The sequence below is a fragment of the Somniosus microcephalus genome, chromosome 7 (genome assembly GCF_052327205.1).
Source record: "Somniosus microcephalus isolate GS21.2 chromosome 7, FLI_Smic_1.0, whole genome shotgun sequence".
Taxonomy (NCBI): domain Eukaryota; kingdom Metazoa; phylum Chordata; class Chondrichthyes; order Squaliformes; family Somniosidae; genus Somniosus; species Somniosus microcephalus.
Genome location: NC_140993.1, coordinates 166,237,914 through 166,255,860, shown reverse-complemented (window position 1 = coordinate 166,255,860; position 17,947 = coordinate 166,237,914). Strand labels below are relative to the sequence as shown.

The following is a 17,947-nucleotide window of genomic DNA, read 5'->3' as shown; positions in this document are numbered from 1 at the left end:
AAACCGCACAAAAACTCAACCTCACCTACAACGAGGACAAGTGCGTTTACAACACCACGTGCCTCTGCATACTAGGCAGCGTGGTGGAGAATGGGGAAATCGGGCCAGACCCCGACCGATTGCGCCCCCTACGGGAGCTGCCCCTGCCCAACACTCCCAAAGCCCTGAAAAGGTGCCTGGGGTTATTTTCTTATTATTCCCAATGGGTCCCCAACTACTCCGACAAAGCCCGCCCCCTCTTGAAAGCATCCTCTTTCCCGCTCTCTGCTGAGGCCCACGCCGCCTTCAAAAGCATTAAGCAGGATATTGAGCGGGCCACGATACAGGCAGTGGACGAGAACACTCCATTTCAAGTGGAAAGTGATGCGTCTGACTTCGCCTTGGCGGCCACCCTCAACCAGGCGGGGCGGCCCGTAGCTTTCTTCTCGAGGACCCTCCAAGGGCCCGAGATCAGACACTCCTCCGTGGAAAAGGAGGCCCAAGCCATCGTGGAGGCAGTGCGCCACTGGCGCCACTACCTAGCCGGCAAACGCTTCACCCTACTTACCGACCAGCGGTCGGTAGCGTTTATGTTCAATAATAAACAGAGGGGGAAGATTAAAAATGATAAGATTCTTAGGTGGCGGATCGAGCTCTCCACCTTCGAGTACGACATCATTTACCGGCCAGGGGCCCTTAACGAATCCCCTGACGCCCTCTCACGAGGGATGTGTGCCAGCGCCACCGGGGATCGGCTACAGACCCTCCACAACGACCTCTGCCACCCAGGGGTCACGCGGCTGTTCCACTTCATAAAGTCCCGTAACTTACCCTACTCGATTGAGGAAGTTCGGTCCCTGACCAGGAACTGCCGCACTTGCGCTGAGTGCAAGCCTTGGTTCTACCGCCCAGATAGAGCCCACTTAATCAAAGCTACATGGCCCTTTGAGCGGCTCAGCTTAGATTTCAAGGGCCCCCTCCCGTCCGTCGACCGCAATGTTTACTTCCTGAACATTGTGGACGAATACTCCCGGTTCCCATTCGCCTTCCCCTGCCCAGACATGACCAGCGCCACGGTCATTAAATGCCTCAACAGCCTGTTCTGCCTGTTCGGTATGCCGAGCTACATCCATACGGATAGGGGGGCGTCCTTCATGAGTGAAGAGCTACGCCAGTACATGCTGTCCAAGGGGATCGCCACGAGCCGTACCACCAGCTACAACCCCCGGGGTAACGGCCAAGTGGAGCGAGAGAACGGGACAGTATGGAAAGCAGTCACTCTAGCTCTAAGGACCAAGGGCCTCCCTATCTCCCGCTGGCAGGAAGTCCTCTCGGATGTGCTCCATTCGATACGGTCGCTATTGTGTACGGCCACTAATACCACGCCTCATGAACGAATGTTTGTCTTTCCCCGGAAATCCACCTCAGGCGTATCCATGCCGTCATGGCTCTCCACCCCAGGTCCGGTACTCGTGCGAAGGCATGTGAGGGGCCACAAGACGGACCCTCTCGTGGAGCCAGTACACCTACTCCACGCCAACCCCCAATACGCATATGTCCGGCACGCCGACGGAAGGGAGGACACCGTGTCCATAAAAGACGTCGCCCCAGCCGGCATCGACAACAACCACGGCAATAGCGGCAACGACGATCACAGCAACTCTTACCCACCCACTACTCTTTCATCACCCCCGGAAGAACACCGACCAACGGCACCCCCACCAACTACCCCTCCAACAACCCTGGCGGCACCCCCGGCAGAGACCCAGGAGGCTACCGGGGACACCCAGCCGACACCCGCGGCACCGCAACAGCCACGTCGGTCGCAGAGGACTATCAAACCCCCGAACAGACTAAATCTATAGAAGGGGTGAATGTGATGAAATATTCCATTCACCACTGCCTGTGACTGAGATCGGTTTCAGTGTCATTTCCCTTCCCCCAGACCTCATTGTATTGTGTACTGGAATGTGCTGGAATGTGCTGTGTGTAGGGCTCCGCCCATACCTGGCCCCGTTTGTAAGCTAGCTTCAGTCTGGCCTCAGTCTCCAGAAGGAAGACATCTCTCTCTCTTACGTGTTACTTTCTAAGTTAATAAAAGCCTTGTTTTTGTTCTGCTAACTTCGAGTCTCGGAATTATTGAGGCACATCAGAGTGTTTTTTTTTTACATTTTATTGGCATAGTGGTTTGATGCAACACATTTAAAAAGTTGTTAAAGTGTGCAGGGAGTGCTGCTGGATGCTTGTAAGGCTTTGGATGGTAAAGGAAGGCCTCTGAGAACATCACTTGCTCACAGTCCTGGGGGCTCTAATTACAGTCCCCCTTGAGAACATCACATGGAGATGAAGCAGAGGCAGCAAAGGGGACAAGCTGCTTGCAGGGGCAAGAGGAAGAAGCAGATGAGGAAGAAGCAGGGGAAGGATGCAACCCCAGACAGCCCCTTTCTGGCCAGAATATCCGGGATCAAATCATCTGCCTGTGATACCAGTGACCACAACCCCAATTCCCCTTTCAACATTAGTCCCACACCTTACCTTCCCTCTGTTACTGACCATCACAGTGTCCTTTTGGTCACAATGCTGAAATAAAAGCCACCACAAAGCAAACTTTTCAATCTAACTTTATCCATATATGCATCCAATATTACATCAAAAAATCAACTAATCACCCTTGTGCAATCCCTTAATGATTGTCTTGCATCTGCCTTTGCCTAACCTTGTGATTTTATGCAGGGCCACCCCAGTGGCTGCAGCATGGCTGATGGAAGGCTGCTGACTTTCAGTGGGGGAGACCGCAAATGGCCTTGCAGGACCGCTTCAAGGAGCTGGTGGCCGGGAGTGTGAAATCGACTGACAGTATTTCTTCTTCTTCTTCACTCTCCCATCTCTCTTCTTGGTCAACCATTGGCTGGGCAGGCTGGATTTCTTGGGTGTCTGAAATGAGGAAGGCACAAGAGTAGGGTTGTGGGGAACGGAGGGCGGGAAGGCAAGAGGTGCATACTTACACCATGTGCAGTTTGTACATCAGAAGATATAGTGGGATGAGGGGGAAGTGGAATGTGAAAAGAAGGTTAACATATGAGGATACCGGCATCTTGCATTCTTTTAGCCCCACCATGGGCCAAGGGCTCAGCCATGCCCCTGCCAAGAATGGCCAACACCGTCTCCTCCAAAGGGATGAAGTGAAGCTAGGTGTGCGAGGTGTGCCTCGAGTTTGGTCGAGATTGTTGGTAGGTGAGTGATGGGGGGTGTGGTGCACTGAGCAATGTGTGAGGCTAGTGGTGCAGTTTGTAGGAGACAGCTTTTGAAGATGCATTCACGGACCTTGACCACTCGTCTGAGATCATGAAAATTCTTTGGGCACTGGAGCCAGGTCCTGGGGACGACATTGCTGGCAGTGACTGCCTCGCCAATCTGGTCCCACATCCTTCTTTCTGGACGGCCTCCTGGCCCCCTGTGGTTAGAGAATCTCTCTTCCAGTGTTAACCCCCTGCACAAAGGTCGAGTGCTGCGTCCGAAACCCTGGCTGCCCTTTCCCTGGTCAGTTGAACCCTTTGGGCTCGATTTTGCCAGGCCCGAGGAGGCGAGATTGGAGGTGTGTGAGTTGTTAAAATTGCAAAAAATGGCAGGCGGGCCCGATCCTGCATCCATCCCACCTCCGAGCAATTTTCCCACATGCGATTTTTCTGACCCTGTTTCCATCCCAACCTCCAAGAGGCGGGATAGGCCCTTAAGGCCCTTAACAACCACTTAATTGACTCTATAATCCCATTTTGAGAGGCCTTTCCGATTTTAACCCTTTTCCCATGTTCTGCGCGCCTCCTCTGGAACACACCAGTGAATCCTGGCAGCTTCACAAGTGGACTGCTTACTAACAGCTGCTGCTCCACCATTATAAAGGAGTTTTCACCAATCATCATTTGCAGGTGGCAGAACTTTGTTGTCTCAGGTCTGGGGGAACTTTTAGCAGGCATACCCATTGTTCTGGAAGTTTGGAGCCTGACACCCATCTCCAGTGTGACCTCCTGGGAAACCCCTCTCCCCACCTTGACTGAGCGCTTCCTCAACTGAGGTATTTACCAGAAGAATGGGAACTATTTATTTCCTTTCCTCCTGGACATCAGATTCGGACGAAGACCAGCCATGGCAGCAGCAGAACCCTGACCAACAGCAGCACCAACTGCAGGAGCAACAGCAGGAGCTCCAAGCTGCTGCTCACCCACCTGAAGCTGCACTGGCCAGAAGACACCAGCACATGGAAGCACGTCGGCGCAGGAGATACCCCCAAAACAGGGTCTACAGACAGAGTATCAGCTACATCAACATGACTGAGCAGCAGTGCCAAAGGAGGCTCAGACTTTCGTGAGAGGTAGTGGGTGACATCTGCGCAATGCAGCAGCAAGACCTGGAGCCCAGAGGAGCAGGTGGACACCCCTTACCAGTGGCCATCAAAGTCACCACCACACTCAACTTTTTTGCTTCAGGCTCATTCCAGTGATCAGCAGCAGACATCAGCGGCATCTCCCAGGCGGCCGCATACACTTGCATCATGCAAGTAACCGATGCCCTTTTTGCCATCGCACACAAATCACATCAATTTCTCCAAGGATCAAGCCAATGTAACTGTGCTTGCAGTTGGGTTTGACAATCTGGCAGGCTTTCCAAGGGTGCAGGGCATCGTTGACTGCACACATGTGGCCCTAAAGGCACCCCATCACAATCCAGGTATTTTGGTCAACCGCAAGGGATTCCACTACCTCAATGTACAGCTGGTGTGTGACCACAAGAAGGAAATTTTGCATGTTTGTGCCAAGTACCCTGGCAGTTGCCATGTGTGGTAAACCACTGTTTGTATTCCACTGTGTACATGCCTGGACATGCCTCGGCTGACTCCTCCCACAAGTCCTAGTATAAAGGTGACTGCTCCCCAGCCCTTTGTATTTCTGGACCGGTCGACCACTCGAGGCAGACCTTCATTCTTCTGTTAATAAAAGCCTTTAGTTACTCTCTTAACTCTCAGTCATTTATGAGTAATTGATAGCGCATCAATTTTATTAACAAAATTTTTATAATGGAGAAGATCCTCACACCAGCATGCCTGGACTTAGATCATCGGGAGGCGGACTCATCCACCAAGTTTACTCACTGGCTTAAGTGTTTCGAAAAATTCCTGACCGCCTCCGCAGCAATCAAATCGGACGAGGACAAACTGGATGTCCTGACCTCCAAAGTGAACCACCGAGTGTACTCGGTCATCCAAGACGCGACCTCGTACGCGGACGCTATCAAGCTCCTCAAGGACCAGTACACGCGCCCAGTGAACGAAGTGTACGCCAGGCACCTTCTGGGGAGTCGTAAACAACAACCTGGGGAATCGACCGTGGAATACCTTCAGGCACTGTCTGTGCTTGGCCGGGCCTGTGGTTGTAAGGATGTAAAGGCCGCCGTGTACACAGAGGAACTTATCCGGGACGCTTTTGTAGCGGGCCACAGATCCAATTACACCCGACAGCGACTGTTGGAGCAGAGTGACCTCGACCTCAACAAGGCCTCTGAACTCGCACTATCATTGGATGCAGCCTACCGGGGCATGGATGCCTACTCCTCTGCACCGTGGACGCCGCGGAGAATGACAGCCTGGGACACGGTAGGACCGCCTCATAGCGCCGTGCCACCCCAGCCACACCCCAGCAACGGCCCAACTACCGCAGCAGTGTCCCAAGGCCAGACAGCAGTGCCCCAAGGCCAGAAATGCTACTTCTGTGGCCAGGCAAAACACCCCAGAGCGCGCTGCCCGGCGAAAAACGCGATCTGCTCGGGCTGCGGGAAGAAGGGACACTACGCTAATGTCTGCAGGGCCAAAGCCACCCCGAACCCCAGCAGCTAAGCGTGTGGGCCATGCGGGCCGCCATCTTGGGCCTCCCTGGCCATGTGCGAACCACCGGTACAGCAGCCATTTTGGACGCCTCCAGCCACATGGGGATCATGGACGCCGCCATCTTGGACGACAGCCAGAACGCAGCAGGCCCCCAACACCGCCTCATCTGATACCCGCAGCGACACACCGACCCCTACGCTGGCATCCATTACACTGGACCAAGCGAGACCGCACCAGCTGGCCAGTTCCACAATGGACATTAAGGTAAATGGCCACGATACAATCTGCCTTTTTGACTCTGGGAGCACGGAGAGCTTCATCCACCCCGACACGGTGCGGCGTTGCTCTCTCCCAGTCCTGCCTGCGCACCAGCGGATTTCTATGGCCTCCGAGTCCCAGTCGACGGACATCGGCGGCTACTGCGTAGTGACACTCGTAGTAGACGGGACCGTGTACGATCATTTTAAACTTCTGGTCCTGCCCGACCTCTGCACTGCCGTCCTGCTGGGGTTAGATTTTCAGTGCCACCTTAAAAGTGTTACGATGGCGTACGGTGGACCCCTACCCCCACTCACAGTCCACAGCCAGCAGCTCCCAAATTGCCCGCCGCGCACCAGGTGTAACCTCTCCACACTCAGAGTCACCCCCCCCCCCCACTGTTTGCTAACCTCACCCCCGACTGTAAGCCCATCGCCACAAAGAGCAGGCGATACAGTGCCGGGGACAGGGTTTTCATTAAAACCGAAGTGGAGCGGCTCCTGAAGGAAGGGATTATTGAGGGCAGCACCAGCCCCTGGCGAGCCCAGGTTGTGGTCGTTAAGACCGGCGAGAAGCAGCGCCTGGTCATCGACTACAGCCAGACAATAAATCGCTACACCCTGCTGGATGCCTACCCACTCCCCCGCATAGCTGATATGGTCAACCAGATCACGCAGTACCGCGTCTTCTCGACCATTGACCTGAAATCAGCGTACCACCAGCTCCCTATCCGCCCTGAGGACCGCCAGTATACTGCCTTTGAGGCAAACGGCCGCCTCTACCACTTCTTTAGGGTTCCCTTTGGCGTCACCAACGGGGTTTCCGTCTTCCAAAGGGAGATGGACCGGATGGTAGATCAAAATGCGTTGCAGGCCACTTTCCCATATCTGGACAATGTGACCATCTGCGGCCGTGACTTGCAGGACCATGACGCAAACCTCGAAAAATTCCTCCGCACCGCCCAACTCCTGAACCTGACATATAACAAGGAGAAGTGCATATTCCGCACAAACTGCCTCGCCATCCTTGGCTGTGTTGTGGAACACGGAGTCATCGGCCCCGACCCCGACCGGATGCGTCCCCTTATGGAACTCCCACTGCCCCACTGCCTCAAGGCCCTGAAGAGGTGCCTAGGGTTTTTCTCCTATTATGCCCAGTGGGTCCCCTACTATGCGGACAAGGCCCATCCGCTGATCAAGTCCACCTCTTTTCCCTTGACGGCAGAGGCCCGCTTAGCCTTCCACCGTATCAAGGAAGACATTGCCAAAGCCACCATGCATGCAGTGGACGAATCCATCCCCTTCCAGGTGGAAAGCGACGCGTCCGACTTTGCCCTGGCCGCTACCCTCAATCAGGCGGGGAGACCCGTGGCCTTCTTTTCACGAACCCTCCAAGGCCCCGAGACCAGACACTCCGCTGTTGAGAAGGAGGCCCAGGCGATTGTGGAGGCTGTGCGTCATTGGAGGCACTACCTGGCCGGAAAACGATTTACCCTGCTCACTGACCAACGTTCAGTTGCTTTCATGTTTAACAACAAGCAGAGGGGCAAAATCAAAAATGACAAGATCTTGAGGTGGAGAATCGAACTTTCCACCTACAATTACGAGATCTTGTACCGGCCCGGGAAGCTCAATGAAGCCCCGGATGCGCTATCGCGTGGCACCTGCGCCAGCGCGCAGATCGATAGACTGCGGGCCCTCCACAATGACCTCTGCCACCCGGGGGTCACCAGGTTCTTCCACTTCATCAAGGCCCGCAACCTGCCTTACTCTATTGAGGAGGTCAGGACCATGACCAGGAACTGCCAAGTCTGCGCTGAGTGCAAACCGCACTTTTATAGACCAGACAGGGCCCACCTGATAAAAGCCACTCGCCCCTTCGAGCGCATGAGTGTTGATTTTAAAGGGCCTCTCCCCTCCTCCGACCGCAATGTGTACTTCCTCAATATTATTGATGAGTACTCCCGTTTCCCGTTCGCCATCCCCTGCCCGGACATGACCAGTGCCACGGTCATTAAATGTCTGAACGACCTCTTCACCCTGTTCGGTTTCCCCAGCTATATCCATAGCGACCGGGGCTCATCGTTTATGAGCGACGAACTCCGTCAGTACCTGCTAACTAGGGGTATTGCCACAAGCAGGACCACCAGTTACAACCCCCGGGGGAACGGACAGGTGGAAAGAGAAAATGCGACAGTTTGGAAGGCCGCCCTGCTAGCCTTAAAGTCTAGGGGCCTTCCAACCTCCCGCTGGCAGGATGTGCTCCCCGATGCGCTCCACTCTATTCGGTCACTGCTCTGCACTGCCACTAACGCCACCCCTCATGAGAAAATGTTTGTCTTCCCAAGGAAGTCCACATCGGGGACATCGCTACCGCCATGGCTGACGTCCCCAGGGCCGGTCCTACTGAGAAGGCACGTGAGGACCCATAAAACGGACCCCCTGGTCGAGAGGGTCGACCTCCTCCACGCCAACCCCCAGTATGCTTACATTGCATACCCGGACGGGCGGGAGGACATAGTCTCCATAAGAGACCTTGCACCCTCGGGGGCCGCAGTAACCCACTACTCACTACCACCCCCCCCCCCAACGATCCGATATCCAGCCCCAGCAGACGGCAGGCCTGGGCCCCGCGACCCGCTCGACATCTACGAGGACGACACGCCTGTGCCACAGCCCACGCAGGACTCGACGCTGGAAGCTCCACTACCCCTGCCGTCGCCACACTGATCACAGCGGCAGACAAGACCTCCGGAGAGACGACAAGACCTCCGGAGAGACTCCAATACACTAACTTTTAATACACTTCACCCCGCCGGACTCAATTTTAAACAAGGGGTGAATGTGGTAAACCACTGTTTGTATTCCACTGTGTACATGCCTGGACATGCCTCGGCTGACTCCTTCCACAAGTCCTAGTATAAAGGTGACTGCTCCCCAGCCCTTTGTATTTCTGGACCGGTCGACCGCTCGAGGCAGACCTTCATTCTTTTGTTAATAAAAGCCTTTAGTTACTCTCTTAACTCTCAGTCTTTTATGAGTAATTGATAGCGCATCACCATGATTCCTTCATCCTGCGCCAGTCTAGTGTGCCTCCATTCTTCAGTCCACCAGACCAACTTTGCGGATGGCTACTTGGAGACAAGGGCTATCCCCTGAGGACGTGGCTAATGACGCCGTTGAGGAGACCATCCAACGAAGCAGAGGAGCGCGACAAGTCCAGCCACATATCCACCAGATTCATAACATAGCAAACCATCGGCTTGCTGAAGATGCACTTCAGATGCCTTGATAGATCAGGTGGAGCCCTGCAGTACTCAGCAGCCAGGGTCTCCAGAATGGTCGTGGTTTGCTGTGCACTTCACAACATGGCATGGCATCGTGGCTTGCAGAGGAACAAGCGGCTCATCACATAGCCTCCTCAGATGAGGAGGAGGAGGAGAGCGACAATGAACAGCTTGCAGAGGCGCATCAACCAGCGGCAGCAGCATGCGAGCACATTGCTGCCCGGGATGCAAGGCACGCACTCATCTTGGCCAGATTTGCTTAGCCTGCACAATCAAACACTTTTGCCTCGCACCTTCTTATCAGATCCTCGACAATGGCCAGGAACCTGTGGATTCCTACCACTCTGACCACCATACTGACAATTGCAAGTAATCCTAAGCCCTCAATGTGGAAGTCTCATTAGCGACATGACACACGCCACAACTGCAACAGTTTGCCATCAGAAATTTTAATGGCAATAATCAACTGATAGCTTTTCAAAATTAAACATAACATTACACCCAAGTGACTACCCTTGTGACTACTTGTAGTATCTTCCTCTTATGTGTGTTCCTACGTGGTGTTTCCCCTGTGACTTCAGCAGATGTGGAGGCCCCTTGCTCACTTTCCTGCTGCTCCTGTCTTGACACCTTTGGCGGGCGTCCTCTGGGGTTGCGAACCTGTGAGGGCTCGGAAACAGTCTGCTGCTCCTGCGGCTGTGCAGGGGTTGAGACACCGATCTCAGTTGGGTGGGGACTCTGGTGGGGCTCTGACCGAGGGCTTTGCAGTGGCATGGTCGTGTGAGCACTTGGAGACGAGCCCCCACTTCCTTGCTGTCTGCATCCCTCTCATGGGACAGCCCCACTTCAGAGCTAGCAAGTGGCTTGACAGCACATTGCTGCACTTCAGGGGGGCCATGAGGACCCGTTTTTGTACTGGAAGTCCTACTCCCGAGGACTTGCATGAATGTCTGGTTTGTATGCTCAATAGCTGACCATCGCTCCTCAAGAGATGTCAGTCTATTGTGAACAATTACCATGTTTTCACAACCCTGGTGACTAAGCTCCTCCATGGCCATAGCCATCCTCTCCTCTACGGTAGCCATCCTTTCCACGGAGGTTGCCATCCTTTCCGTGGTGATGCGTTCATGCGCCAACGCCTCCACAAAGGCTCTGCTCATGTTAGCGATGGACTCCTCCATTCACTCCACACTCGCAGCGACCCTGGAGACAAAAGCTGCCAAAGACTCCTGCATCTGTTCCTGGAGTTCCAGCACCGCTCTCCTTCCGGATGGACCCAGAGGCACAGGGTCGACATGCAGTGGAGCCGAGCTGGGAGCATCTGGCGCCCTCCAACGAGGGCTCTCCACTGCTGTCCCTGTCTCCATCTGCTGATGCTCACTTGTGAGCTGTGATACACCAGGTGACAACTCTACTCTATGTCCCGAAGGTCCCACCGAGGTGTGAGTGTCTGCACTGGTGATGTGTGCACTTAATTCTGCTGCCGCAGCGCCCTCAGATGTTGCAGCTTCCTCTGAGTCTGGAAGCTCAGGCTCTTCCTCCTGGACAGTGGGGACGGGGGCTGTCGATGGTCCTGTGGGGGAGTAAAGGAAAGAGTTAGAGATCTGAGGTCAAGGTTACATGCACATTGAATTGTGCAGATGATCATAAGTCCATCTGTTAGAGCTTCAGAATCATTATCAGTGACTCATGCAATGTCAATGAGAGAGATGCCAAACTATTCTGTCACCAGCTTGCTGTGATGCGCCTGCCTGTCCGTCCCCCACTTGGGAATCGCCCTCAATCCCCGCAATTTCCAGGGCCGCCTCCTCCGAGGTGGTAAGCTGGGCTACTGAGGGTGGCCCTCCTCCTGTCCTTTCTCTTTCCCTCTTATTGTGGGCTCTCTTTTCCTGCAATGAGGGACACAAGTGGAGTTTGAGTGAGAATGAAGGAGTGAGTGTAGAGATTCCATAGCATAGATGCTTAGAAGTAGACAAAGGACCCTCCCTGTGTGTTGTAAGTTGTCATTGCATCACAGTGATAGAGAGTGAGAGGGCTTCACGGTTGAATAGTTAAGTGAATGTGACCATAGAGAGAGGGAATGGGTAAGGGTGCAGGGATTCAAGTGTCAAGTGGGATGTGGAGGAAGAGGTTGGCAAAGCAGAGTGCTGGTGAGGAGAGGCGATGGGGATCAGATTGAGGGTGAAGGGAAAGTCATACTCACTTTTCCAGTGTGCAGAAGGTCATGAAACCTCTTCCTGCACTGCAGCCAGGTTCTACAGAACATAGAGATGGCATTGACCTCCCTGGCCATTTGCAGCCACACAGCTTTAGTTTGTTGTGGTGGCTTTTTTTCTCCCTGAGGAAGTTGAAGAGCACCTCCTTATTGGTTCTTGCTCCCTCCACCAGAGCTTGGAGGGAGGGCTCATCAAATCGAGGTGCACACTTTTGCTTGCTGGTGGACATGGTCGGTAAATTAAGTCTTTCATACAATGTCCAAAGCGTTTCCATTCTCCAGAAGAAGCAAGGCTGCATGCAGGCCTTAAATCCAGCAGCACTGATGATGTCATCGGAGGCGACTTTCAGGATGGAAAACTAATTGGGCCAGGGGTTCCCACACACTGGAAATCAATTGCCCAATTAGGGGAAAATCGCTCTTTTTCCCCACATCACACTGGAGTCGGGTTCAGGGATCTAAAAACACCTGACACGGCCCAGTCCGCCCACACTGGCAAAATCGAGCCCTTTGTGTTAGTGCTGAAGCACTTATAGCATTTTCTATGGGCAGAAGGCAATTCGGCTTTAAGAGCTGCAGACTGCCTAGTTCTAAACGGTTTTTTTTTGCAGAAGGAAGTTCAGCTTTAAGGGCTAGAGATTGCATTGAAAACACACAGCCTAGCTTTAAGGAAAGGCAGCCTCGCTCCAACAATGCTAACTTGGCACCCTGCTGAGTGCACAGCCTGTCAGCAGTGCGATAGTCATTAGGCTATGCGCTCCTATCATGTAAAGTAACAGGCAGCATCAAATTGATGTACTACCTGCACTTTCTAAGCAGGTGCGGGCCTATCTTGCACTGCGGTGCCCACGCCCATTTTCAGGCCTTATGGATATTCACCCCCCTAGTGTTTTGATTGTTTTAGCTAAGAATTAAAAACATCAAGAAAAAGCAAGATTCTGGCGTGGTATAAATACTGGAGTAACTCACGCCATAATTTCCTAGGACTTTTATGGTGTATAACAAACCCAATGCTATAGATGTGTTATTGCAATGGCACATGTCTCCAGGAAATTCTGAGTCATTAAAAAGACTCAGCACTAAGTTTATAAGGAGTAATTTTCTGACTTTATGCTCCTGGCATCATCTGCTTGGAGCGCACATTAGAAATTTGGGATTGTACACGATTTTCCAACTAACAATTTAAATCGTTGGAAAATTATGCACAACTTATGTCTGAATTTCCAATATAAACTACTGCCAAGTGAGCCTCATCCCCCACAAAGTCAGAAAATGACCCCAGTAAAGTACCCAGCAGATACAAAGGATAGCCCCAAAACTTTTTAAAACATGAAGCCCAAGCAAATAAAACAGCCGTCTGGAGGGGTTCTCACTACTTTAGTGTGTTCTGGAGTCAATTTGGATCCCAACTCCCGAGTTATACTGCTACTATTGCAGTGATGTACATCCAAAACTACTTCATATAGATGCGAAAGTACAGTATAACAAATACCGCTTAAGAGTTATATTTGAGCACAGGTCACACTCTCTCTGTATTCAACAGAACATCCGTTACATATTTTATTTCCTTTGACATTCAGCTTTAATTGTACCCTTAACCATTTAACACCCATTTTAAAATAAAAGAGAAAGGAATTTCATACAAACACATTGGCCTGGATATTAACAAGGGCGGATTGCGTAGGTGGAGAGGGAACCCGGTCCGGGTTTCACCGCATGCTGTGGAGTTGTAACTCTTTTCTCCTTGAAAGGTTCCCCATCTGGAAGTCAGCCTGATTGACAGGCTTGACTTCTGATCAAGCGGGGAGGACTCTGAAGCAGGCAGGTCCTATCCCCGACCCCGGGGGTCTTTGTATGGGGGGTGGTTTGATGGGAGTGGGGGAGCTTGGGGGTGCTGGGGGAAATCATTCCTGCTCCTCCTGGTCCACAAGTAGTTTTGTAAAGGCATGTACCTTCTCCCCAAAGCTGTCCTCGCTTACCTTCAGCTGTCGGATTTCAATAGGCCTTGGAAATCTGGCTGGTCACTGTTAAACCTGCAAAGCAGGTGAAATCAGAGGCTGCCAGCCTCATTAAAATATTTAAATTGCTAACCCGCCATCTGGGAGCGGGTTGGCTGCCTGCCCCATGTCCTGCCTCCATTAAACCTGGAAGTGGGTGAGTTGGAGTTGGGTTTGAGATTTTTTAAATGTTAACATCTGACCCACCAACCCACCCATTTTTGGGGGTTAAAAATCACCCCATTATCTGTTTGTATGTTAATTCACATGGTGCATTTTCACTTCATTTATTATTATTTTGCAATGCTTACAATGTAGTAATTTTTTTTGTTATTATATCTGTAACTTATCTAATTTTATTAGAGAGTGACAAAAAGATAGAAGGGTATGGCAGCTTAGTATTGATTGTTTTCACTAAAATCTAGTTTTCAACTTAATGAATTAAATAATCTTTCATTGGAGTATTTGTATAAGCCAAAACATGGTTGAACAGGCAATAAGCAGTTTAAGCTATAGCAGGCCTACAAAAGGAATGACTGTCCCTGCACTTTGCTAGATTACTGAAATTACAAGAAGTTTGTAGAAGTCTCAACATTTGTTTTCTGCGTAGAAATATATACTCCATATTTAAATACACAACTGAAGGGAATGGTGGAAAGCACAGCTGCCAGAAAGGCTGGTTACCTCCTACATGAATGTGCTTTACTTGATTTGTGTATCAAGAAATCTGCTCTCCTCTAGTGGGTTCAAGTTATCTTCACACAAGCAAAAAAGAGTATTCACATAATTACCGAAACCTAGGTCACATGCATATTGAATGTGGACTAATACTAAGATGATTCAGTATTACATGCTTACTGTTCAATGTTTAATTTGAAATTGCAAGAAAAAATATGTATAAATAAAACATCCATTAGAAAAATCATTTAAGCTGGCTCCGTATTGGTATAATAAATAAATACAACCTGACCTAGGGCTGGATTTTCCCGTTTCCCACCCGCACAGTGCGGAGGGACCTGGGAGACAGCAGGAAACCCGGAAGTTCAGGTTTCCCGGCAAGCTGTGAAGTTTTAACATAGCGTGTGTGCGACGTAAAGGGCGGGTTCCCCACCCGGAAGCCAGCCTGATTAACAGGTTGTTCCAAGCCCAGGGTCAGGGTTCCGATCCCTGGGGGGGTCCGAACCCCGACCCCGGGGGCTGCGGGCTGGGGCTGCTGTTGGGGGAGCTTGGGAGGCAGACGGGAAGTACTCCTGCTCCTCCTGGCCCACAAGAATTGCTCCCCGAGGCTGTGGCCACCTCGTTGCAGCTACCGGGAATCCAAAGCAGGTTAAAGTAGAGACTTCAGGCCTCATTATAATATTTACATTGCTGAGCCGTCCCCCGTCCTGCCTGAGTAAAAGGTGAAAGTGGGCGGGTTGTGGTCGGGTTTAGATTTTTACAACTTTTACTCCCCCCCCCCACCACCCTCCAACCCACCTGTTTTTTCCTGTGAAAATTCCAGCCCTAGTTTCAATTTTATGAATCCAAAAGTGTGCATGTGCATAGAATATTTTTATTTATTAAAAATACATGCATAATAGTATTATCACTATTAGTATTGGGACTTAAACTTCAGTGTGATAAACTGAAAAAATAAATCATATTTGACAGCATTACAAATGGTAATTCAAATGCATACGTGTCAATTTGGTTTCTTCTAGTCACCTATGCCAGCACCAAAAAGTCAATATGAGAGCATTGGAGAGAAACACTTAAATTAAGACCTTCTCTCTGCTGCTCGCTCTCTTGATCTTCTGCACAGTCGAATTTTGCAAAGTTTGCTGTATCAACTCAGAAATGACACAGATGCGGTTATAAATTCTGATTTTCCTTCAGGCAATTGAAAGAGAAAGCATCCTGCCTTTACTCAATTGCCATATTAGTGTCCTCAGGGTTTCCACCAACGTAGAGGAAATTCTACACTAAAATTTTCCAACTGTCGTAAAGAAAAGTTTCACTTTTTTTAATGCTAGTCATCAATGAAATCCTACAGTGATTTCAACTCTCTGGAAGAAGCCTTATCTGATGAAAGTGTCCTGTATGTTTGCAATAAATGTGTTAACATTTTCAGATAAAACTCCTCTGGCTGATATTTTATCAAGTGTGTTAGCCCATTTAATTTAAACTGATTAATGCCTTTATTAAAATGCAGACAGGTATTTCATATGCACCTATTTGCATGCTTGTTTCACTCCCTCTACTAATCAACTCTGCATTTCTATCTAAAATAATTTTATGTGTAATCATTATTCTGCACACACCCTCCCTCAAGCAACAGAGTTTTGATATTTTGCTCTAACACTGTTAATGAGGGAAAATTCATTAAAAAAAAGTATTCATAAATTATTCTAAGAGCACATAGTGCCGCAGCAAACATAACCGAAATGCAACGATTGGCTTTTGTGACAATGTTCCTGAAACAAAATAGTCCAGTGATTAATTTTTGAACAGATAGAACTGAGAACAAGATGTTATTCATATAAAGCATCTTGGTACAATCTGAGACAACAGAACACATTTTGTTTTGCTCAGTGCAATATGGTAGATATTATTTAGCTCTAAATTTAAGTAGATTTCCTACCATGACTAATTTTTTGCAAAAATCCAGGAGAGCACTGACCATATACTGCATGAGGTGTTACAGTGACTGTTCCTCCTAAATGCACATCTCTGAAAAAAATGGCAACCAAGTTGAAAATGCCACAAAGATCATATGGTCCTTCTTAAGGAAAGTAATAGCTACTTCAATTTTACTTCTAAAAAGAAAAAACACCATGGTGGCATAATACTCTGTGCATTGCCATCTTGTCATTACCAGCCTTACCAGAAGGTGGTGTTTTGTTTGCACATATGACAGTGATACAATAATACAAGTTGAACAATAATGAACCCTTGCTCCCAATTTCTGGCCATAACAAGCCACAATGTTTTACATTGTGATTTTTTTTAATTAAGCATTTATGATGCTTTAAAGCAGAAAGGTGGGCACTTACCATATGTTCCATATTAGAGGCACTTGGTGACACCTGACCTCTCAGTTTATTGTGAAGATCCAAGATTACTTCTCTATCACTATCTGTGATAGATCTTTTCGCTCTTCTGGATGTCCACTGTTGTTCATTTTGATCCATATATCTTGCCATGATTGAATCCAAACCATCAGTAAAATTGCTGCTCATTTTAGTGACTGTTTCAGTTGTCAAGAGTTCTTCATCGTCTTCCATAAATCTTACCAATATTGCATCCAATTCGGAAGTAACATTCGGGCTCATCATCGTAACAACTGTTTGTGCAACTAATAGCAAAGCAGTCACCAACTCTGAACACTTCATGATGAATGGCCTCAGAACACTCTGCGATGAACTCCAAGACACTTCACTCAAAATCCCGGCCAACTTTGAAGCTGCAATGACGAAGAGTGCACTATTTGCAGGTTAAAGGACTCGATGTATTAATTTGCTAAACAACAAAAGCAAATATTCCTGTGTTGGGAGGAAAGTGTGCCGCTTGCGTTGTCATGGAGACAGCCCCGGACGCCAGTAAATGTAGCCGTCCATTCATTCAAAGGCTATGAGCAGATAATTTATCGTCTGCCCGAGCTACAGGCACTTGAATCGTGTTTTGTTTTAACAAGAAAGCGGGCAAATGAGACATGTTCCGCATATACAGTTCAGGAGGGGAATCTATTCCAAGTAAGCTGCTGGTGTCCAGCCTGAGGGGCAGCCAGTGCCATGACAGCCCGCCGCTCAGTTGACACGGTTCCAGTGCTTGGTCAGGGGAAGCAGAAATCTCAGTTATACAATTAACGAGAACTTTTTAACTAATACACCGCATTTCGGTCACTGGCGAACGGTTCGGGCAACACTTACCTTCACTCCTCTCACAAGCAACAACTCTCGCTTTCGATTTAATGCAAAAATGCTTTTATGATGTTAAATATCTGCAAATTTTATCAAGTAAACAACAAAGGGCGGCTTGAGAGGTTTTCTCCAAGAGGGGAACTTGCCAGTGTCTGTGTGGCCGCTCGGTGCGGTGCAGCGTCAGCCTGCCTGCCTGCGCTGCGCTGCCCTGCCTGCGGTGCGGCGGCGCGATGATGGATCGGACTCTCCGCCGCTTCAGCCGCCTTTATCCAGAGCTCAGTGACGTGTCCGCCCGCGCCCCACACCGCAACGCAAAGGCGCGCGGCCGGGGAGCCGCAACCCCGACACACGGCAATCCAGATAGAGGGCATAGCGGGAAAAGGGGGGCATGCCAGAGAAAGGGACAATCCCATCGGGGCAATCCAAAACGGGGTA

At 50.2% G+C, this 17,947-nt stretch overlaps 1 protein-coding gene across 2 annotated transcripts in view; it reads right to left on the bottom strand.

Annotated features, from left to right (window-relative positions):
• LOC147114993 (cysteine-rich secretory protein LCCL domain-containing 1-like) overlaps positions 1-17,724 on the bottom strand; it is a 114,872-nt gene extending 97,148 nt beyond the window's left edge. Inside the window, exons 1-2 of one of the 2 annotated variants that reach the window (XM_085993187.1) lie at positions 17,522-17,724; positions 16,646-17,055 (exon numbers count right to left, since the gene is read on the bottom strand). In XM_085993187.1, coding sequence (XP_085849313.1) covers positions 16,646-16,984 — 339 coding nt within the window. In that variant the 5' untranslated portion in view covers positions 16,985-17,055; positions 17,522-17,724. Of the gene's footprint in view, positions 1-14,583; positions 15,028-16,645; positions 17,056-17,521 lie in introns of those variants that run through there. The other variant, XM_085993188.1, reaches the window with a different exon arrangement.
• Positions 17,725-17,947: the final 223 nt, after the last annotated feature.